At 53.4% G+C, this 22,674-nt stretch overlaps 1 protein-coding gene across 1 annotated transcript in view; it reads left to right on the top strand.

Annotated features, from left to right (window-relative positions):
- Positions 1-22,674, top strand: part of MAN1C1 (mannosidase alpha class 1C member 1) — a 53,537-nt gene that overhangs the window by 29,386 nt on the left and 1,477 nt on the right. The window contains exons 4-12 of the mRNA XM_030290581.4: positions 7,432-7,547; positions 9,057-9,137; positions 11,013-11,107; positions 14,666-14,789; positions 16,766-16,859; positions 19,784-19,899; positions 20,068-20,287; positions 21,596-21,768; positions 22,324-22,439. Coding sequence (XP_030146441.2) covers positions 7,432-7,547; positions 9,057-9,137; positions 11,013-11,107; positions 14,666-14,789; positions 16,766-16,859; positions 19,784-19,899; positions 20,068-20,287; positions 21,596-21,768; positions 22,324-22,439 — 1,135 coding nt within the window. The remainder of the gene's footprint in view (positions 1-7,431; positions 7,548-9,056; positions 9,138-11,012; positions 11,108-14,665; positions 14,790-16,765; positions 16,860-19,783; positions 19,900-20,067; positions 20,288-21,595; positions 21,769-22,323; positions 22,440-22,674) is intronic.

Genomic DNA, 22,674 nt, shown 5'->3' on the forward strand with positions numbered 1-22,674 from the left:
TGGGAGGTGGGTTGTGGATAAAGCCAGGACAGGGATGAGTGGTAGGGAAAATCACTGTCAGGAGTTCCAGGCTGTGCTGTCATAACACATCTGCTGCTTTTTGGGAGGTGTGCTTGAGAGGCAGAAGGGCACCTTCTTCTGATTGTTGCAGTGAAGCATCTCCCCTTTGAATTCCGAGGTGAATTAGCAGCCTGTGCTCATTAAGTGCTACCTGTGGCTCTGGCAGAGCAGGATAATAGCTGCAGGTAGGACGTGTGTGTTTGTTTTAATGGGCCTGTTGGGACCCCTCACATTAAATGCTGCAGGTCCTCAAGGAGGTCTGTGGAGGAGCAATAAATTTAATATAATCAGATTACCTTTAATCACTCCAAAATTAATTTCAAACATCCAGACCAGGGAGGCACCAGCAGTGGTTTTGCCCCAGCTGTTGTCTTGTGCTTAACCTCCTTGAACTGCTCCTCCCAGAAGTGCTCCTGGCTTGTCAAATGACCCATCTTCGTCAGAAGTAATTACCTCTGCCTCGCCAGCATCTGAGCCCCAAAAACAGGAGGAAAGCTTTTTCCCAGAGGAGCATTTGAACGATTATCACTTCCAATTTCCTGCTGGGCTCTCCATGGCCCACAGAGCTGCCTGGTGTCACTGGAGACAGATGGGAGGCACGTGGAGAGTGGATTTGCAGCATCTCTGCTGTATCAGGGATTGTGTTGCCAGCCTCAGGCAGGCCTCCCCTCCTCCCTGACGCTTTGGAACAGGAACAGTTTGATTTGAGCTCCAGGAGGTGTTGGAGTCGTGCAGGGATGAACCAGAGCTGCTTGTTGGAGGATCACTAAATGTTGAAAGATGGTTGGAGGAACTGGGGAAAAGAGGATTAAACTGGGGAGTGCTGCCAAGTATTAAATATTTAAGAATCAGTTGGCAATAGGTGCTTATCATGTGTCTGCTCTCCCATTCCTCTGAAGGAAGTCACTTATCTGAGGGGCTGGTGCTGTGACAAGTGATTCATTTTTGTGCTGAACACCTTCCTTCTCTTTTTTCCCCCAGTGCATAATAAGAATATTGCTAACCTGTTTCCCCCAGCCTGCTCTCCCCCAGCCTCTGCCCCCTTTGCCACGTCCCCAGATGTGCCCAAGCTCTTTTGTGTCTCCCACCCATCACTAGTTCAGGGCAGAGCTGCCACTGCTGCTTCAGCTTGAACGATAGCCTTAGTTCTCCAGGGGAAATTGATATTTCAAAAACAGGAGTGGTTTGTAATCCAAAAAAGCCATTTCTTCCCCAGCTGGAACACACACTCTCTATTAAATTTGATCACAGCAGCCTAAAAGGCAGCACTTGAAGTTGCCTGTCTGCTGCCAGCTTTACCTGTGCAGCCCATCTGCTGAGGCTGCTCCGCCGTGCAGGTGGAGCTGGGAGTCATTAGCACTTCCCAGGAGCCTGGAAGATCTCCTGCTGGCAGCAAAAAGCAGCCTGAGCTGTCCCAGATGTTTGGGTGATTTCCCTCATGCTGTTGGGGTCAGCTTGTTGGGATCCCAAGAGTGTAAAAGGAGGAGTCAGGAATGTGTCTGCGTCCTCAAGGTTGGTTATTTTCCCTTATCTGGAACATTCTTTTTCTGACCTGCCAGGCTCTGGCTAGCAAGGAGGCCATGGCATTCTGTCTGCCCTCAGGGCAGTGTTTACATTTTATATCAATAGTTACGTACAATCTGTTTACAATAACTTGCCACTATCTTATCGCTTATGTTAGACAGTGTGTCCCTATCCTAAACCAACAGAAAAGTGTCACCACCACACCAAGACATGGAGGACAAGAAAAAGGAGAAGAAGGTCAGGACATGCCCAAATCCCTCCATCTTGACCCCCTGAATCCTAGTCTAAAAAAACCCCAAAATTCTACTTTTCCATGTGTTAATCCAGCTACCACACTACTCAAACCCTTGTGGCTTGTAATTCCTCACACAGAGTTGGCAGCTTTTCCCACAGGCTAAAATGGAAGCCACAGGTGTTTTTGACTTCGTGCCAAGGTCTGTGAGCCCCTGCCAGGGTCTGGGGACAGCCAGGGCAGCCAGAGGGATGTGCTGGGCTGGGACCCCGAGACCCCCATGGATGGCAGCTCCCAGCTGAGGGGCAGGGATGGGGACAGGGACAGAGCTCTGCCAGGTGACCTTTGCCATCCATCAGGGGAGCACTTGTGGCATGGAGAGTGCCCAGGGGTGACCCTTTGACAGTACCTGGAGAGGAGAGTGAGGAAGATTAATGTGGGGAAGATTAATGTGAAGAAGATGGGAAAATAACCTTGGCTGTGGAGCGTTTTTTGATGAGGTCCCTGAAGTGTAGGTGCAGTGCTTTATTTGGAAAGCAAAGAAAAATGAGGTTGCTCAAAAGCTAATGGAGTTTTGTTTGTTTTTTTTTTCCTAACTCTGCAAGAGAATGTGCTGATACAAAAAGAAATAGATCTTTTCTAATTCTTGGACTACTTCTTTGTCCCCTCCATCTCTCGCTTCTGCTACCTTGTTGCTCAGATGTAATTTGTTTAGTTTGCCTTAAACAAAGGGAATGTAGTTACTCTGTGTTACAGCTATCAGGTTCCCAGACAAAAACTCAATAAATAAGGCACTGGCAGGGCTGGAGCTCAGCTCTGGTGTTTCTGCCTTCATCTGCAGTAGGTACCACTCACAGGCAGCTGAAGGACTGTAATGAGATGACTGTGGATTTAACTGAGAAAATGTCTTTCTTCCTGCAAAGAAAAGCCATTTCCCAGTTCCTTTTGGATTCTCTGTTTAATTTCTGTCAGCTGGAGCAGTGGCACAGCCCTGTCCTGGGGATCCCTGACATCTCATCCTTGCCATGGGAGCAGAGGGACTTTCCACTGGAGAGCACCTCCTGGAGCTGGAGTTTATCTTCCAGTGCCCATCCCTGGGGTGAGGTGGGCGTGCTGGAGGAAATGTAAAGAAATTAACAGGTGGGGAGTGTTCCTGCACATTCCAGAGAGGGGATGGATGGCTGGTGCAAAGAGCTTGGGGAGAGCAGAGACACCAGGTCGGATGTGGTGGATAAAACAATTCTTATTTCCCTAACTATCACATTCTCTTGCTTTAAACCCTCTTTCTTTCCATGCTTTGAGGAAAATTCCTCCTGCTTATTTGGCTGGCAGGAGAAACTAAAGCCCAGAGCAGGCAGGGAGCTCTGGCCTAAGCCCAGATCCCAGCTCAGGAGCTGCAGGCTCCCAGCCTCTCCTTGTGCCTGACCTGGAGCGCTCCGCACAGGGACTGGCAAATCTTGGCTGCAGGGCAGATTTTTCAAGGAGCTGCAGTGATTTTCACAGTTTACATGGTTGCCAAGATAATCCTGGGCTGTGTAAAACGTCTCTGTGTGGATTCCTCCCAGAATTGGACAGTTTGCCACCAGCCAGGGGCCGTGTGGTGACGCAGTCCCAGACAGCTCCCAGGCTTCTCACACACATTTGGGATAAATGTCAGGAGTTCAGGCTGCTCTCCAAGCCCTGTCATGGAGAAAAAGGACCAAAAAAACCAGGAAAAGCAGCACTTGGAGATGGTAATTTTTCAGACTCCTGCTGTAACAGGGCACTGATTTTAGCTGAAGCCTTCAGACCAGCAGAAGCAGGGGAGGATTTTGTGTTTTCCCCCCCGTACCTCAGGAGGTGAAGGTAAATAACCAGTGACAACCAGAGCCCCTTGTGCCTTGGCAGTTAACAAGTTCAGCGTGTTTCATAGAAACTGCATCCTAATTTTTATTCCAAACAAGATTTCAGCACTAATTTCTGTTTTGACAAATAGGATTTGACATAAGAACAGTGGGAGTCAAGACCTTTCATTTTTGATCTGGGTTTACATTGTGCTCATCTAAATTCCTCCCCCTTCTGCTCTTGCTTTTCAGTTGTAAACTCTGTTATTAAAGTTAGCAAAGAGCTGTTTGAAACCCCCTGTTCTGTGGCATTTGAACAGTCCTGCTGTATGCAAGATTAAGTCTGATATCTTCCTAATGGCTCGTGCTGTTCATTTGAGGCGTTGGCACAAAGCGTCGCTGCACGGATTTTGAAATGGCTTTGTTGGAAATGAAGGATTTGGTTTCACTGAGCCACTTCATCGAGGGTTCTTTGCCAAGTGGCAGGACCAGGCCCCTGGGGCTGAGGGCATTAGAGATGAGGTTCCCCAAGCTCTCTGCCTGCTGCAGGGCTGGCTGAGGCTTCCATCCCTCCCTGGGGCAGACAGCTGGTGGCAGTCACAGGAGAACCTGGCTCTAAGCAGGGGGGACACAGCACAAGGAATTTTCTAGTGGGAGGTTGGAATTGGATGATCTTTAAGGCCCCTTCCAACCCAAACCAGCCTGTGAAAGAATAATTTTATTTGAGTTTTATTTGAGCCCTGACATTAGGGAGTGCTGGAAAGCTGCTGGAGATCCTGCTGAGGATGCTCCCGTCTCCTCCTGCTTGGGAATCCTGTTCACCTTCCCAAAGGCACACCCTGAACTCCTCCGTGGGCCTTGGACCCCCAGAGCAGAGCTGTGGGACAGGAGAGTCCAGCCTGTGGTCTGGGGGCCTTTGCAGGCTCCTTGTTCTCCATGCCAGGCACAGAGAGTGGTGGATTCAGGAGAGCCTTTGGAAGGATTTCTCTTTCCTGAGGAAAAGGCTATGTCAGACCCCGCTCGGAGCTGCTTGGCTGCTGAAGCATCACTTGGGTGGCTTTTTTTAAGGCTCTTAAGGGACAGACTTGCAGCTGGGAGCCCTTCAAGGCTCCTGTCTGGCCTGTGATACTCCACGGTGGCTGTTTTGGGAAGAGGGGAGCACTCTCCATCCCTCCCATCACAGCTGCTCCCTTGGAAGATCAGCTCTGGGGGCTGGATGAGTGCTGGGGTCAGGCCACTTGTTCAGGTGCTGGGACAGGCAGGTGCAGGTGAGTCTGGCCTTGGACACATAGATCCCCAGCCTTAAACACCTCACCCCGAGGTTTTTCATTTGGGGCAGAATTTCTTCCTAAAGCCTGAGTAACTTCCTACAAAAAAAGAAAAAAATTAGGAAAAGAAGAAACAAACCAAGGCAAAACCCCCTCACAGCCACCAGTGCCAGCTCCTCTCCACCCAGCACCTTTCCCCAGCATTAATTAAGTTAATGCTGGTTGGTGCTCTCCGTGGCAGGGCTCAGCTCCTGGGGTGGGTGGCAGCAGGAACAGAGCAGCCTTGTTGCCCACACTCCTCTCTCCATTCTTCTGCTGCACAAAAGAGCAAATCCGGGGTGGCACAGGCCCTCCTTCAGCTCAGGGAGAGATGAACCTTTGTCTGCCCCCATCAGCTGCTGCTTCTCCTCCCCAGTCATCGCTCAGGGGACAGCTCTGGGCAGAGGCCCTGCCACCAGAGCTGCTGTGACACTCAGAAATGCCCCAGAGCCCCTGGCTGCCTCCTGAGGTCCCTGTTCTTCTCACTAGAGGGGGAATGGAGGATCCTGGTGGGTCCCTTCCCCCCTTGTTCTCTCCAGGGCACTGAGGAGCTGCTGGAGGAGCTGCTGTGGATCCCAAAGTCCCTTTTGGGATCAGCAGAGTGCCTCTGCCTCTCCCAGGTGAAGGTGTCCCCACTCCAGCCAGTCTGGGGCAGGATCAGGAGGGGCTTTTCATAGCACACTGAAAACAGCAATTTCGAGATGAGGGTGTCAGCAAGAGCCAGAAGTGACAGAGAGGGGTTTGGTTTAGTTTTGAGCTGCCTCCCCTTTGATTGCAGCCCTCCCACCCTCATGTGCTGACGGTGTGACAAACCTGGCAGGAGGTGGCAGGAGGTGGCAGGAGGTGGCACCCACTGCCAGGTGGGTGTGTTTGTGCTGCAGGGACCTGCTGGGCTCAGAGGGAGCCAAGGCTGAGCAGGAAGGAGGGAAGATGCTCCCCTGGCACAGAAGGCACAGGCTGGGGGTCTCTGGGTGCCCTCTGTGCTGGGCACAGCCCAGCCCTGGTTTTTCCTGTGCTGATGGAGCTGCCTCCCATCCCTCTGCTGGCACTGGAGCTGGCACGGCCCCTCCTGGCGTGGGGAGCTCTGGGGCTGCAGGGAAGGGCTCACTGAGCATCTGCAGCTGCTTCAAAGCTGGTGCAGAAGAAAGGGAACACGGCCCCAGGTTCTTCTGACGCACGGGGCGAGGGAATATTTAAAACAAATGTTTAATGTGACACAAAGACAAAGCAGCAGGGGAGCGAGGTTTGCCCTCCACTTTGTCAAACACAGCCAGGAGAGCTGAGCCACTCCAAGCGTGTTCCCAGTCCCCAGGGCCATTCCCCAAGTTAAAGACCTGACTTGCTAAAAACATAAAAGGCTCTGTCAATTCCAGCAATATTCCTCACTTCAATTAATCATCCCAGAAAATGGTGAGTTTGTTGTGTCTTTGTCTCCATTTAGCTTGAGCAAATCCAACTTTCCTCATTGTCTCTCTGCAGATTATGAAAAGCTTTTGTTGATTATATCATCAAATTAAGCCGAGCGCAGCAGTGTGATTTTCCTCTCAGAATATCACAGGAGCAGCTGTGCCTCAGGTGCCACTGCCCTTCCTTCCCTGTTTAAAATGCTCTCCCTGCCTCCCTGTCACGTCTCTCCTTGCTAACAGAAAAGTGTATAAAAACCACAGAATCATTAATATTGAAGAGTGATTAGGGCTGATAAGAGCAGCCCAGCCTGTGGTGGTGTTGTTTTCCACGCTCCGTGCTTTGGGCAAACATTCCAGGCTGATTTTTAGAGCCCACCAGTTGATCCAGGGCCTGTTTTACTCCGTGCACCCCTTGCTCCTGCAGATGGCTCCAGTTAGATGATCATTTCCCAGGCCTGCAGGGATAAATGGATTTCTGGAGGCTGCCTCTGCCTTCCTCCTCTCCCACAGCCCCTGCTTTTGATGCAGACAGCATCCGAGAGGCAGCAATCCGTAGTGGAGCACTAAAGTCCTGCTTGGGTTTTTATTAGAGCAATGATGTGCTGCCTGGCTGAAAAGTGTCAAAACTGCAATCTTGTGGCATCAACAAAATAAGGCAGGATCCTTCCCTAGGGGAGAGGAGCGCTGAGAGGAGGAAGGAGCCGGAATGGGTGGATCTCAGCACTTCCCTGGGCTGCAGGGACGATGCACACCAGGGTCAGACACAGTCCCTGTGTCCCTTGGTGGGGGCAGAAACATTTGCTGAGCCACTTTGGCCAAGGCAGGATGGCAACAAAGCCTTGCACTTGTGCCTGGGGGCTTCAGGTGTGGACCCTGAGCTGTTCCCTGGGGGAGTTCTTCCAGAATTCAGTGTTCTGTCGTGCCTTTGGGAGTTGGGCCTCTCCAGCTGTGGGTGCAGAGCTGAGCAGCCCTGGGGGAGATGCCACCACAGCCCCAGAGCTGGGACTGGGAGCTGTGCCTGTCCCAGCCCCCAGGCTGGCTCAGCTGTGGCTTCATCTCTCTCTGTTTCTGCCACACAGGAGGCCTTCGAGGAGCAACTGTGATAGATGCCTTAGATACCCTCTACATCATGGAGCTCGAGGAGGAATTCCAGGAAGCCAAGCAGTGGGTGGAGAAGAGCTTTGACTTGAACGTGGTGAGTCAGCTGCTGGGAATGCCTGCCTGTGCCACCCAGAGTGCCAGTCCTGATCACAGCCTTCCCCTGGAGTCCTTTGGGGAGGGAAACCATGAGCTCTATGGGGGAAGAAACCACTCAGCTGATTTTCTTTCTAAGGCCAAAGGGAGCAGTGCAGTGATTCACCCCAATTTTCTGCTGGTTCCAGCAGGGGCCACCAGCTCAGCCTCACCATGTCTGGCTGACAAGGAGGTTCAGAGTTTAATGGTTCTTGTGTTCTGCTCTGGGTTATGGGAACAGACACTCCCTATTAGACACTCCAAGGAAATGTTGTCATCAAAGAACGAGTTCTGTTTCATCTCAGGTAAATGTCTGCCTGCAGTGAGATGAGATTTCCTTATTAAATTAGATTGAGGTTGTAAACCCAGCTCCCCTTGTCTGGGCCCTTTGTGGGTGTCACTGCTGGGCCCTGTGTGACACCTCGGCAGCACAGGGGGAGCCAGGGTTTGGAAGGAAGGGCATCACCTCTGGAAACAGCCAGGGGTGCTTCTCCCTGGGGCTCCTGGAGCTGTCCTGGGCACGTGGGGCTGTGCTGGGCTCTGGAGCAGCTCAGCAGTGCTGGCAGCTGAAGGGTGCTGCCCCTCCTCTGTCCCTGGCTGTGCTCTGGAGCCAGCTCCTGCATCCCTCATCCCCAGCTGATGGCATCTCATCAATGGCACACACTGAGAATGTTAAAACCAAAGTGCAGCTTAAACTCGTATTTGTTTAATGCCAGTCTAGTTGTTGTGAGGAATGGTTCTCCCAGGGGAACAATGCCTGCAGCTGCCTTTATAGAGAAGCATCATTTGGGAGGGCACCACTGGCATTCATGGATTCATAAAAGGCAGCCCACATCTGATAAATCTGGTGAATGGTCTCAGTCTGTTACTGAATCGATAAACAAGGGACAAAATCAACTGGGAGATAATTTATCTGGATTTCATAAAAGCTTTTAATCTTGGCCTGCAGAATAGATTGATCTGTAAAGACAAGAGTGAATGCTGTGGATTGATCCCTGGAGTCAGGGAGCACAGCAGGGGAGGCAGGGGGAAGTTAATTCAATATTACCTCTGTACAAGGAGCTCTCACAGTCCAGAAAGGCAGGACCCACAAGCTCTGCTTGAAACCAAGTGCTGTGATCTGTCTGAAGTTGTGTCAGGGGAAGTTTAGGCTGCATTTTGGGCAGAGGCTCTTCCCCAGGGAATGGGCACGGCCCCGAGGCTGCCAGAGCTCCAGGAGCTCTTGGACACCACTCCAGAGGTGCCCAGGGTGGGATTTTGGGGGGTCTGGGCAGGGCCAGGGGTGGGACTGGATGATCGTGGTGGGTCCTTCCAGCTCAGGAGGTTCTGTGGGTGTGTGATCTGCCCTGCCTGCCCCAGGTGCTGCCCCAGGTGATGAATGGGGCAGTTTGGGTGTTTCTCTTCCCTGCCTGTCTCTGCAGAGGGCTGAGAGATGGGCACTGAGCTGAGGGCTGTGCTTGTGTCTCTGCAGAACGGAGAAGCTTCGCTCTTCGAGGTGAACATCCGCTACATCGGGGGGCTCCTGGCCACCTACTACCTGACGGGAGAGGAGGTGGGTCCCCCCAGCCCCGGGGTCCCCCCAGCCCCGGGAACCAGCTGAGAGGACTCTCCAGCAGCTCTACCCTGAGCATCAGATAATCCCCCCTTAACAACAGGCTAAACCCATCCTTTTTGTGAATATGGAAATGCCACTAATGTTCCTTTAATTAAGCCTCGAATAATTACCTTGCACTCACCGTGCATGGCTCATTTGCCAGAGATCTTTCCTCCTGTGGGCAATTCTAGCAAGGCACGTTTGCAGTTGGACACATTGCTCCCCGGGGAAATGCCATTTGCAGAGGATCTTTGTCTCTGTACTTGTTCCTCTCTCTTCCAAGCCGGGTGAGATTTCATCAGGCATCATCCCAGATCCTGCCTCGGGCTGAGGAGGGCAGCTGAGAGGGGCAGGTGCTCCCCCCTCAGCTGAACATCCCTGTGGAGCAGGAATTGCTGAGGTGAAGTGTCCTGGGATGCAGAGCCCGGGGTCACAGCCCCTGAGGTGGCTGCTGGTCCCCCTGGAGCCCTGGGTGAAGCAGGAAATCCCATTTCCACTGCCCTCCCTCCTCCCCAGCCTGGGGCACAATGCCAGCCTCTGTTTGATGGTGTGCCCGGGCTGGAATTCTGGCTGGAGGGAGATGAGGAGATGATTCCTCTGCCCTGGGAGTCTTTGGTGAGCTGAAACTCTGGCTCAGGGGGAGTTCTGTGAGGCTGGCCCTAAATGAGAGCTCACCACCACAGAGGGTGGGATGGCTCCTGCACTCTGACACCATTGATCCAGGAGCAGCTCTCTTACTTCAGCTGCCTTTTAAATGTGTTCCAGGAATGGCTTCCCTCGGGATTTCCCTGCAGGGAAACTCTCAAAGACTCAGAGTCTGTCTCAGTGACAGCTTCAACAGGTTTCAGACCAACAGAGCAAAAAGAAACCACATTAAACCATAAAACTCCAGCAGTGCCCTCTTGAAGTCCCATCAGCGGCTGGGGCAGTGCCTGTCACTTACCAGTGTCACTGAAAGGCAAAACCCAGTGCCTGTCTCTTGCTTTCCCTTCTGAACCAACCCCCTGTTTCCTCGGGAGAGTATCAAAGCTCTGCGAGCCCACAGGAGAGCTCAGGTTCCCTCAGTGCTGTATTTTTAGAGCAATGAATTCCTTCTTTCCGAGAGCCACCACCACAGGGCTAGAGGTAAAAGGCTTGTGCTTTATCTCCTAAGTCACTTAGAGGCTTCTCTTGATCAGGACTAATCTCTGCAGCGAAGATTAGTGCTGGTATCAGTCTGTCCCAAAATAATTGTGTGTGCTTGCTTTGTGCTGCAAGCCAGCATAAGCTGCAATTTGAGTGGAAAGCCCAAAACTGAGGCATTACCCGTGGAAAAGGAGCAGCTTAGCCATGAAACCACGAATCCTTCTTGGCCAAGAGCTGCAGGGAGGAGATGGTTTGTTGGAAATCGTGGTTTTTACAGCAGGAGATGGCATGAGCTGGGCAAGCCCACATTGTAAACCTAACAGTGCTTCAGCCCAGGATTTCTTCTGATTTCAGCTCAGTCACTGCAGCTCCTCGTGTTCTCTGCCATCCTGGGAATGGGAGGAATTTGGAGAGCACCCTGGATCAGCTCAGATCACAGGGAGCTGTTGTGAGCTGCTCTGGTCCAGGCTGAGGCTTTGGCAGGGGACTGGGAGCTGGGTTAGTGCAGATTTGAGAGGAAATTGAGAGATGCCAAAGTTCAGTGAGAGTTTTGGTTCAGACTTTTTGTGCAGGGGAGCCAGAGCACAGCACACCTGGAACAGGGGGTTCTGCAGCACCTCCAGTGTTTTATAACTGTGTTTAGAAAAGGGGATGTGGGAGAATCCTCTGTGACTCATTCCATCAAACATTTATCCTCCCTTTTTACAGGTGTTCAAGAGCAAAGCTCTGGAACTCGGAGAGAAACTTCTGCCAGCCTTCAACACCCCCACTGGGATCCCACGTGGAGTGATCAACCTGGGCAGGCAAGGCACACGTCCCCAGCAGCATTTCCTTTATTCTGGGGGCTGACAAGGAGCAGCAGCAGCTCCTCAGAGCTGTCCCCTCCAGAGCAGACTCCTCCAGGTCATTGGCTTTGCCAGCTCAAACCCTGGCACAGATTGCAGGTGGCTCAGGCCAAACCCAGCTGTGTTTTATTAATTTGGGCTTGTCCACAGTTTCTTCCTCTGCCTCCTGACAGGGCTCCCTGCTGCAAGAGCATTTTCCTCACTCTCATTTTCTGTGAAAGGTGATTTTGTAGTCTGCTCGTAGCTGGGATTTTTGCAGTGTGCTCAGATAGATGCATGTGAATTCATCCAGAAAAAAATGCATTTTAAAAATTGGCAAACCCGGGACTGGCTGACAGTTTTGGTGCTGGAAAAGGGGGAGAACAGCACACAGCCCTCAGGCAGACTCTGTCCTTCCTTAGAGCCCAGAATTCAGGCTGGTGATGTTCTCATGGCCAGGGGAGGCAGCTGAGTGCAGTAAATCCCTGCAAAAGGTCTGGCAGCAAACAGAGCAGAGCTGGGGCTGCCCTCCTGCTCCTGGCTCTCCTGGCAGGCAATTCCCTGCCAGCCAGGCAGGGATTTGGATTTGCTGTTTCTGATGCATCCAAACAAATCCAGGGGTGAGAGCTGCAGGAAATGTGGGTTAACAAAGCTTTTCATCCTCACCTCTTGCAAAACCCTCAAAGTCATTATCCAGCCTTTAGCCCAAATCTCCTCCTTGGCTCTGCAAGCAAAAGACTTTCAAATATTTGGCTCAGGCTGCTGCGTTGCTCAAATATCACTGTCACCCCTCAGTTGTCTGATGTGCTCCTGATCCCGGGGAAAATTGGAGCCACCAGCAGCTCTGTAATTGTCCTTTTTTACAGCACAGACATCCTGCTTCCTCTGTGGCTGATAAAGGCTCTGCATAGGCTAACCTTTCACAGAAATGCCAAACCCTCCCCTGCCCTTTGTGAAGACAATTGAAGCAGCCTCTGTCTGCCCAGACATTCCCAAAATGTTTCGCTGGTGACCTTGAGTGAGAGCAGAGCAAATGGACAGAGATCCCAGCCCATGCAGAGCCCCCAGTGCTGCTGGAGCTGCGGTGGGGGCAGGAGTGCCAGCTGAGAGAGGAGCAGGGCTGGAGGGAGCTGCAAACCCACAGGGGAAGGAGATTCCTCAGAGTGCAAGTGGGAGCAGAGCAGGGCGAGGTGAGGCTGTGAGACCACGCTGACCCCAACATCAGGGCCACAACAAAGCCCAGAAGAGTTTTGCAAGGAGGGATCCTCTCTCCAATTCTGCTTTTACAGGGATGTGCTGGTTCCAGAGACACCTCACCCTCCCAAAAGGAGGAAGGTCCTGCAGTGTGGGTGGGCCTCTGTTGGTGGCAGTTTGGGGGCTGGGTTAAGAAGGACATTCAGAAATTTGAAACCAAAAAAACCCCCTTGGCATTGAGTCAATTCTGCACGTTCATTTTCGAGGGGCCAAGCACAGCCAGCCCTCCCAGCTCTCCCACAACCAGCTGCCTTTATCTCTTGCTGTCACCTTTTCCTCTGTGGTCCCCTTTCTGCTGATGAGCTTCCTGTGGCTGCCTGCTTTTCCCTGGTTCTGTGTCCCATCTCAGAGCCTGCTTTTCCCTCTCTGTGTCCATCTCCCCAGGCAGCTGGGCTGGGCCGGGCTGGGCTGGGCTGGGCTGGGCTGGGCACAACTGAGCCAGGCTGAGCTGAGCTGAGCAGAGCTGAGTCAGGCTGAGCTGGGCTAAGCCAGGCTGAGCTGAGCAGAACTGAGCTGGACTGAGCTGAGCCAGGCTGAGCTGGGCTGAGCTGAACAGAACTGAGGCTGAGCTAGGCTGGGTTGGGCTGGGCTGGGCTGAGCTGGGCTTGGCTGAGCTGAGCTGAGCAGAACTGAGTCAGGCTGAGCTGGACTGAGCTGAGCCAGGCTGAGCTGGGCTGAGCTGAGCAGAACTGAGCCGGGCTGGGCTGGGCTGAGCAGAGCAGAGCTGAACAGAACTGAGCCGGGCTGAGCTGTTTGTGAGGCTGTGTTTGTTGTTGGTTGTTAGTTGTTGTTGTTGTTTGTTGTTGGTTGTTGGTTGTTGGTTATTTGTTGTTTGTTGTTTGTTGCAGCCCCCCTCCAGTGCAGTAAATGAAGGGCAGGGACGGAGCCCTGGCAGGTGGGAGAGCCCCGGGGGCTGCCCAGCTGCCCCAGCAGCTCCAGGCTCAGCAGGTCCGTGCAGTGGGATGTGAAAGCTGCTCTCAGCTCCAGGGCTGGATGCCAGAGCCCCCCGGAGCTGCACTCCATGTCCCAGAGCAGGGGTGCTGCTGCAGCCTGTGTCCATTGCCTAGCCAAGGCTCTCCTGGGAGGCAAACAGCCAGCTCGGGGCTGCCACGCTTTCCTCTCCATCACAGCGAGGGAAACTTCTTTTTTTCCTTTTCCTGCTCGGAAGGATCATTAGTTTTAACCTCCTGTAAACAACGAACCCTTCTGCTCTCCCAGCCAAGCTTCCCGGCGCCATCTAGTGTCACCCCCACCCTTCCCTGTCCCCGGAGCCGTCCCCTCCCCGGGGTTCACTGCAGGGAGATGGAAAACCGGAGCCAGGACACCTCCGAGGTGGCTCTGGGGCAGCACCCGCAGAGGCTGCTGTGGTTCTGTCCTGTCCGGAGGGCTCCAGAGGGACTCAGAGCTCCGGGGTGCCAGAAGGATATTCTATTCTGTCCCACAGTATCTGTGTAGGGCAGGGTGGCAGTGCTCCTCCAGAGCTGTTTTCCAGCTGGGCTCTTCAGGAGGGAGTCCTCTCCCACAAAGAAATGCAGCTTGTGCAGTCTGTGTGTTAGCCCAGTCCTAAAGAACCTCTGGAAAATCACAGCTCAGTGCCACTGGAGCTGCTGCTGAAAATATGTGTGTGTTTCCTAAATGTGTGTGAGTGTGTGTCCTAAAAGTGTGTGTGTATCCTAAAAGTGTGTGTGTATCCTAAATCTGTGTGTGTGAGTGTGTCCTAAACATGTGTGTGTGTATCCTAAATGTGTGTGTGTGTGTGTGTGTGTGTGTGTGTCCTAAATGTGTGTGTGTATCCTAAATCTGTGTGTGTGAGTGTGTCCTAAATGTCTGTGTGTGTCCTAAATCTGTGTGTGCCCTAAGTGTGTGTGTGCCCTAAATCTGTGTGTCCTAAATCTATGTGTATCCTAAATGTGTGTGTGCCCTAAGTGTGTGTGTGTCCTAAATGAGTGTGTGTGTCCTGAATGTGTGTGTGTGCCCTAAGTGTGTGTGTGTCCTAAATCTGTGTGTATCCTAAGTGTGTGTGTGTGTGTCCTAAATCTGTGTGTATCCTAAATGAGTGTGTGTGTCCTAAATGTGTGTGTGCCTAAGTGTGTGTGTGTGCCCTAAATCTGTGTGTGCCCTAAATCTGTGTGTGCCCTAAGTGTGTGTGTGCCCTCCCCATGCCCCTGCTGACCCTGGGGTGCTGCACAGGCACCTGGTGAAGGCAGGGCTGCCCCGGGCAGGGGCACCCCGGGCTCTGGCTGTGTCTCCTGGCACTGAGGGCTCCCTTTTCTCTCCTTGCAGTGGCATGAGCTGGAGCTGGGGCTGGGCATCCGCTGGAAGCAGCATCCTGGCAGAATTTGGGACCCTGCACCTGGAGTTCCTGCACCTCTCCGAGCTCTCTGGCAACCCAGTGTTTGCAGAAAAGGTGAGTAACCCCAGCCTGGCCTTTGCTGGCTTGGCCTCTTCATCCTCCTGGGGAGCTTTTCCCAGTGCAGTCATCCCTCAGGAGCCCGCTCTGAGGGACACAGATTGTTCCAGGCAGAGCCCAAACTGCCCCCCAAACTTCCCCCAAGGGAAATGGGGCTGCTCCAGAGTGCCACAGTGGGGTGAAACCAAACAGGATTGCCAAAAAAACACTCAGAAATTCTGCTTTTCCAGGATGTGTCCAGTGCAGGTCTGTCAGCTGTGAAACAAGGAGGGAATCTGAAGGAGAGACAGGAAAAAAAAAAGAGGAGGAAGAAGCTGGGAGAGCGAAGTGGAGCTGGGATGGAGTGGATGGAAAGCAGTGAGGGTGGGATGAGCAATGAGGGTCACAGGGCAGGGAAAAGCAGAGGGTGAAGGGCAACAGGAAAGCCAGGAAACTCTGTGGGAAGATAAGAGAGGCTGGTGATGTGAAATAAAGAGACAAGGCTGAGGTTCCCGAGGACAGGGATAATGACAAATTGCTCCCAGGGAGGGGGAGCTGAGGGGAGGCCAGGAAAGGGAGCAGAAAATGTGTGAGGAAATGAAGGGAGGGGAGAGATGAGGAAACTCTGAGGGTGCACTGCTGAAAACCAGAACTGCATCCTCACTCTGGGTTCAAACCGTGGCATTTTGAGCCAGGGTGAAACCTCTGCCCCCAGCCTAAGAGATTTTCCTCTTCTCCTCCTGAGCCCGTGGAGGGAAAAGGGCAAAACCTCTCTGATGGACTCTCCTGGGCTGGTGTGTGCACAGAAAATGGATCACAGCCACGCTGACAGCCTCAGAGAGGGAAGATGTGGGATGGTGTGGGCTCTAACAGCCCAGCCTGTGGGAAATCACTGCAGGGGAGCAGATCAACTCATGAACTCCCAGTTTGGGACTTGGGTGATTTTAGCAGGAATTAAAGCCCATCAGTGTCTTCCATTCAAACCTGTCATTAATGTGCCAAGCTCCTAAACTCCAGTAAATATTATGGAGCCTGACAACTTCCTTGGAAGCACTGGCTTAAGGCTGTAGCCAGCTTTTGGCGTGCAAATTGTCTAATTTTGTAAAAGGTTTAGGGCAAATTAGCTGCTCTGTAGGTTATAATAGAATATTTATGCTGCATGGAATTGAACTGGGTCCCTTAAGGGAAAGGCCTATTGGATTTAATGGGGGTGAAACCAGGGGAGGCTTTAGAGAGTTAAGTGCTGGCTGTTCTGGGGTATTAAAGGAACTGTCTGTTGTTGAAATTAAAGGCCCCAATTCATCACATTAAGTGACCACATGGTGAATTTAAGTGCTGTGTGAGTCACTCATCCCTGCCACTCCTTTCCCTTTGGATCATGGAAAAAATCACCCCTGGCATCGCTCACATCTCCCATTCCCACCCAGATCCCCAATCGTGGAAGCAGATTTGGGTTTGGAAGGGACCCCAAAGCCCATCCAGGGCCACCCCTGCCATGGGCAGGGACACCTCCCACTGTCCCAGGTGGCTCCAAGCCCTGTCCAGCCTGCCTGGGACACTTCCAGGGATGGGTCAGCCACAGCTGCCCTGTGCCAGGGCCTCTCCACCCTCACAGGGAGGAATTTCTTCCCATATCCCATCTAACCCTGGCCTCCTCTACCTTGAGGCCATTCCTCCTTGTCCTGTCACTCCACACGCTTGGGAAAAGTCTCTCTCCAATTCCTTGTAGCCCCTTCAGGTCCTGGAAGGACGAGATCTCCCAGGATTTTTTCTGAACCATGGTAGTGAGCTGAACTGGGGCTTTGCAGGGTTTCCAGAGCCATTTCTGAAATCCCACTGGGATAAAGATTGGGCTGAGCCCTGGAGCATCTCCCTCCCTGAGCTGTGTCCAGGCTGCTGGGCTGGGGAGGGGCTGGGGAGGGGCTGGGGAGGGGCTGGGGAGGGAGGGAAGGGCAGCAGAGCATAACCCCAGCCTTGTCTGTGCTCTCCCACAGGTGATGAACATCCGCAGGGTGCTCAGCAGAGTGGAGAAGCCGCAGGGGCTGTACCCCAACTTCCTGAGCCCGGTGACGGGGAGCTGGGTGCAGCGTAGGTATCCCTGCCTCCCTCCTTGCCCTGCAGCAGCAGCCCCTGGCACAGCAGCCTGGCAGGCTGGGCTGAGGAGGGAGCAGGGCAGGAGCTGTGCCCTGAGCCCCCAGCCCTGTGTCCCAGCTCATGGCACGTCCCACAGGTGCTGCAGCCAGCCCAGCCTGGGGGATCCTGCGCTCAGCACAGGGAGCTGCACGTGAAGCACACAGAGATTCCCCTCCAGAGTGCTGCAGCAAGTCAGGAACCACCTGGAGAGGCAGAGGGCTTGGAGGAGCCCTGGATCCCCCCTGGATCCCCCTTGGATCCAGGGATGAATTCTCCTGTGCATTCCTGTTCCTGTTACCATGGCAGCTCTGCAGAGAGCCATTTGGGAAGGAAGGATGAGATAAGAACGTTTTCTTCCTGTTGGGAGCCCAGCACTGGAGCAATAATCAGGGAAGGTCTTGGAGAGAGCAGAGGAATTCTGGGGGCACCCAGGGGAAGGTGACACACAGGGAAGACACTGTGCCCCTCCTCAGAAGTTTGCCCTGTGGTAGGAGCAGGAGGTGCCACTTGTGCAGCTGTGCCTTGATCTCTGACCTCCACTCTCTGCTCTGTTATTGATCTGCTTCTTTTGGCTGCTGGATTTGATGTTGTCAAAGAAAAGTCTCTTTCAGAGACTGGTTTGAACCTGTCAGTGGCTGACAGTTATTATCTAGGCAGGTTACTCTGAGCCTGGCATTATCTGGTGTCCCCATGCTTTGTTGCACTTTTTGCTGGGCTGGATCACTCCAGACCTCTCCCACTGCTGCTTTTGTGGCTCTGGTGGCACCAGGCAGGGTCAGAGCTCTGGCTGAGAGCAATCCCTGACCTTCAGCTGGCAGGGCTGGTCCCAGCCAAGTGCCTGGGATGGTCACAGTTGTCCCATTAAACCAGAGCTGCCCTTTTGCGCTGAGAGGAAGCCCTCATCTCTTCTGCCATGAATTTAATTCTGTTTTCTGTCTGCAGATTTCTCTGCATTGCCCTGAACTTGCTGATGTAGTGAGGGGCTTGGTGGTGCTTTCCAGAGCACATCAAAAGCAGCCTCTGACTGCTGTGTGGGACAGGCAGGTGCCTGCCAAAGGCCTGGAGATTTCCTGACTCCAGACAGACTTTCACTGGCTGGCTGTGGCTCTTGCTCAGGATGTGGCCTTGGGATCTGACTCCACATTCCAGGGAGGGAGAAGAGTGATCAGCCCCTTCTGCATCCCCAGTGCAGCTGGGGAGAAACAGATGAGGCCCAGAGCAGGGAGGCATCTGCAGCCTGCTCCCCAGAGAGGCCAGGCTCTCCTTTTCTCTCATCATTAAAGCTCTTTGCAGGAAGCTGTTTTCCTTGAAATTGTTGTGATTTTCTTAAAAGGTGCATCTTTGACCTGGCTGAAAGAGCAGATGTTGTCAGTGTAGAGGCTGTGTGCAGCAGATGTTCAGAGCTGCTCAGATTTTTGTTTCCCCTCTCCTTGCACACAGATAAAGTCCAGAGGGCTTATTCCAAATGCTGAATCCTCCCAGCAGCACAAACCACCAGCCATGCATCATTTTCCTGACCTGAAGAGCAAAGATGCCAGGCACACCGTGTCCAGAGATGCAGGGCAGCTGTTACCTGTGGGGCTGAAGGCAGGGATTTATTGCAGCAGGGTGCCCAGGAGGCAAACGCTGCCAGGGCTGCTGCCATGTGGAAAGCAGTTGTGTAGCAGGGCTGCAGCTTTGGTGAGTTTATGAATGGCACACTCAGGATCACAGAGCTGCTCCTCAAAGGCAGCTGTGTTTGCAAATCCTCTGCCCTGTCTCCTCGCACGGCAGCCGCGTGTTTAATCTCGTTGTTTTGCTGCGGATTATTCCCTGGATCACTGGACACGGTGTGCCTGGCATGTTTGCTCTTCAGGTCAGGAGAATGATGCATGGCTGTTGGTTTGTGCTGCTGGGAGGATTCAGCATTTGGAATAAGCCCTCTGGACTTTATCTGTGTGCAAGGAGAGGGGAAACAAAAATCTGAGCAGCTCTGAACATCTGCTGCATGTGCTTAGCTGGGACATAAGGGTGGGGCAGAGCCAGGGGTGGACTCTGTCAATTAACAGGGATGCCTCAGTGCAGGGAGGGCAGTTTGTCTTGCTCTCCTGAAAATGGGAGTGCTGGAATGCTTTAAAGAGTGGGAATGCTGCTGTTCCCCCTGTGGTAGAGTTTGAAGCTGTAAATCCATCCAGCAGCTCCCCCCAGGCACAAACCTGCATCTGTCAGGCCCATTTCACACTGCAATTCCTCAGCACCTCCTGTGAGGTCAGAGCAGGGGGTGCTCTGAGCAGGCAGCCTCAGAAATTTCATTTCTGCAGAGGAAAACATGCAGTGCACATCCCCATACTTGACTTTTATCATTTTTATGTGCCAGCAACCCCCAGCCTTCCCCAGGCTTCAGAGTCCTTCTGTGAGCCAGGAATACAAATGGCAAAACCCAGGAGTGTGTCCTCAGCCCCTTGCTGGCAGCTCTGTGGGATCCAAACTCCTCTCCTTCCTTTCCTGAGGCAGGGAGACAGCTCCCAGGGGCTCCATGGAGATGGAAATCTGTCAATACCCACCACTGCTTTTGGATTATGAGGGTGGATTTATGATGATGGCTCCATAAACAGGAAGCATCTTCACGTTGCAGTATAAATAACTTGTAAAATAAGGCCTCTGAATGGTTCTGGTAAGGGATACTAATGCTCTGGAAAATGACAGAACATTTTTCTCCTGATTGCACTTTCCACCTTTCTTCCTCTGTGAAAAGCAATGCTGCAAGCTCTCCCCAGGAAGCTGGGAAGAGGAAGGAGAGAACAAGGGCATTAAATAGGACGTGATTGTTTCCCCTTGGTGAGGCAGCTGCTCACTGTGTATCACCAAGCTGAAGCTCTTTCCTGCCTTCCCCACCACAGACCACGTCTCCATCGGGGGGCTCGGGGACAGCTTTTATGAATATCTCCTCAAGTCCTGGCTGATGTCAGACAAGAAGGACTCTGAAGCTAAAAAGATGTACGACGACGCCTTGGAGGTGAGGAGCCAGGTGCTGCTCTGCGGGTTTTGGGGGGAACATGGTTCATGAGAAGGTTTCAGACCTTCAGAATCATCTGGGTTTCCTTGGTACTCACTCCTGTCACTAACACTGAGTAAGTGTTACTCACTGTCCACTCTCCTGAGATCCTGATTTTCATCCCTTTAGGCAATAGAAAAGCATTTGGTGAAAAAATCTGCAGGAGGCTTGACCTACATTGCGGAGTGGAGGGGTGGCATCCTGGATCACAAGATGGGCCACTTGGCCTGCTTCTCTGGGGGCATGATTGCCCTGGGGGCCGAGCACAGCGCGGGGGACAGGAGGCAGAGGCACATGGAGCTGGCAGCAGAGATCACCAGCACCTGCCACGAGTCCTACGCACGCTCAGGTGACCGGGGAGCACTGCCTGGCAGGGGGGTCTGTGCCTCAGCAGCATCTGCAGCCCTGCTGGGCTTTCCCTGGGCTTTCCTGGCACGTGTGAAAGGGACAGAAATGTGCTTTGGGCAGCAGAGGCAGCTGAGAAGCCCAGCAGGGCACTGCTGGAGACCTGCAGCTGCTGTGGGAACCAGGAAAATGGAGTTACTGAGCCTCTCCAACTCTCTGAGTCCTCGTTTCACAAGCTCAGGACAATTTTTTTCACCACCCAGAGCTGTGGGGAGCAGTGAGTGGAGATGAGTGAGGGTCTGGCTTGGCTCTCTGCCTGCAGGAGCTGCCTTGGACACCCCTCCTTTCTTTGTAGGCATCTCTGCAGCTCCTGTGAGCTGCAGGCAGCCAGGGCAGCTCTCCAGGACCTTGTCAGGCACAGGTCTGTCCACAGCTGCATCCAAAGATTGTCCCACACCTTCCCCACACCAGCCAGCCCAGTTTGGTGCCCAGCACGTTTGCCCAACAAACTCCAAGCTAACCTGAAATGATGCTTGCAAAGAACTCTTTTCCCCCCTGCAGCACTTCAGAACTAAACCAAGTGTAGTTCTTTTTGAACTAACAAGGCTGTGGCTGTGAGTGCCTGGAGCCAACTTGCACCACCAGCACAGAGAGGACAGCAGCAGGCTGCTGCAGAGCTGTGGAGAGAGGCTGTGCACAGCCCCCAGCTCCAGCCACACACAGCAGGGCCCAGGGGAGGCGTGCAGGGTCATTAGAGGGAGATAATGACTCCCTGGAGCACAGCACTGGGGCAGACACAGCCAGAGGAGCCTTGTGGAATGAGCACAGAAATATGGAGTGGTTTGGGCTGGAAGGCACCTTAAATTCCATCCCATCCCACCCCTGCCATGGCAGGGGCACCTCCCACTGTCCCAGGCTGCTCCAGCCCCAGTGTCCAGCCTGGCCTTGGGCACTGCCAGGGATCCAGGGGCAGCCACAGCTGCTCTGGGCACCCTCATAAACACATTTTTTTCCAGCAGGGAGAGGGTTGGTATTGAAAGGAGGGATCTGAGTGCTGCATAGTGCTTGCAAGGGACTGGGATTCTTAACCACAGACCCACAGACTCCCGATGTTCTGTTTCTAAAACCAGTGCAGTTGGTTTTATCATCATGCTGATCCCTTCTCTCCAAAGGCACTGCAGAAGAAAAGGCTCAGCAAAGCCTTAGCTACACCCTGAGCAGCCCGAAAGCAGCTGGGGGTGTCCCTGCTGGGGCTGCCAGGCAGTGAGAGCTCTGTGTGTGTGTGTGTGTGTGTGTGTGTGCTTCTCCCCAGACACCAAGCTGGGCCCCGAGGCGTTCCGCTTCGACGCGGGCAGCGAGGCCACGGCCACGCGGCTCAGCGAGCGCTACTACATCCTGCGGCCCGAGGTGGTGGAGAGCTACATGTACCTCTGGAGGCTCACCCACCACCCCAAGTACCGCCACTGGGGCTGGGAGGTGGTGCAGGTAAGGCTGCAGAGGGTGCTGAGCTCTGTGGGGCGCTGCGTTCTGGGAACATCTTCCCTTCGGTCGGCGGAAGGAGTGGGAATTATTGAAATTGTGTTATGAAATGCCCAAGGCTGGGTTCTGTGGGGCTCTGGGAAGCTTGGTCTAGTGGAAGGTGACGCTGTCCATGGCAAGAGGGTGGACCTGGGTGATTTTAAAGGTTCATTTCAACCCAAATTCTTCTCAAACCCATGAGCAGTGGGGCAGGAGTACACAAAGTGCCTCAGCTCAGAGCGTTATCTGCGCTGTGGATGTTTGCTTCTCCCCTGTGGGCTGCACTGCCATCAGTCAGTCAGCCAGCTGGGGTGGCTGGAGTTTCCCTTGCTGTCCCATCAGAGCCAGGCTGGTTCCCGGAGTGTGGAGTAACCCCTGAGTGCGGGACACGGAATCAGGGCTGGGATTTGTAAACTGCAGGAATGATTAGCAGATTCATAAATGGGTTTGGAACGCAGCTGCTGGGCTGCGGGGGTTACCCCACAGTGCTGGGGGTGGCTGAGGGCTCTGTTCCTCCCCCAGGCCCTGGAGAAGCACTGCAGGGTGGAAGCTGGCTTCTCTGGCATCCGAGACGTGTACAGCACCACGCCCATCCACGACAACATGCAGCAGAGCTTCTTCCTCGCGGAGACGCTGAAGTAAGGCCGGGCTCACAGGGCCCTTCAGAGCAGCTCACTGAGCCCCAGATGATGAGGGGGAAGTCTTCTCTTCCAGGGGGATGTGGGCAGGGGGCTGGAACCAGAGGAGCTTTCAGGATCTTTCCAAGTCCACCCATTCTGGGGGAAACTGGGCAAGGCTGCCGATCTTTGGGAGTTTCCTGCTGCAGAACCTCGGCTGCCCTTGGCTCCCTGGAGGCTCAGGGGCTGGGTTTGA

This window comes from Taeniopygia guttata, chromosome 23, assembly GCF_048771995.1.
Source record: "Taeniopygia guttata chromosome 23, bTaeGut7.mat, whole genome shotgun sequence".
NCBI lineage: Eukaryota > Metazoa > Chordata > Aves > Passeriformes > Estrildidae > Taeniopygia > Taeniopygia guttata.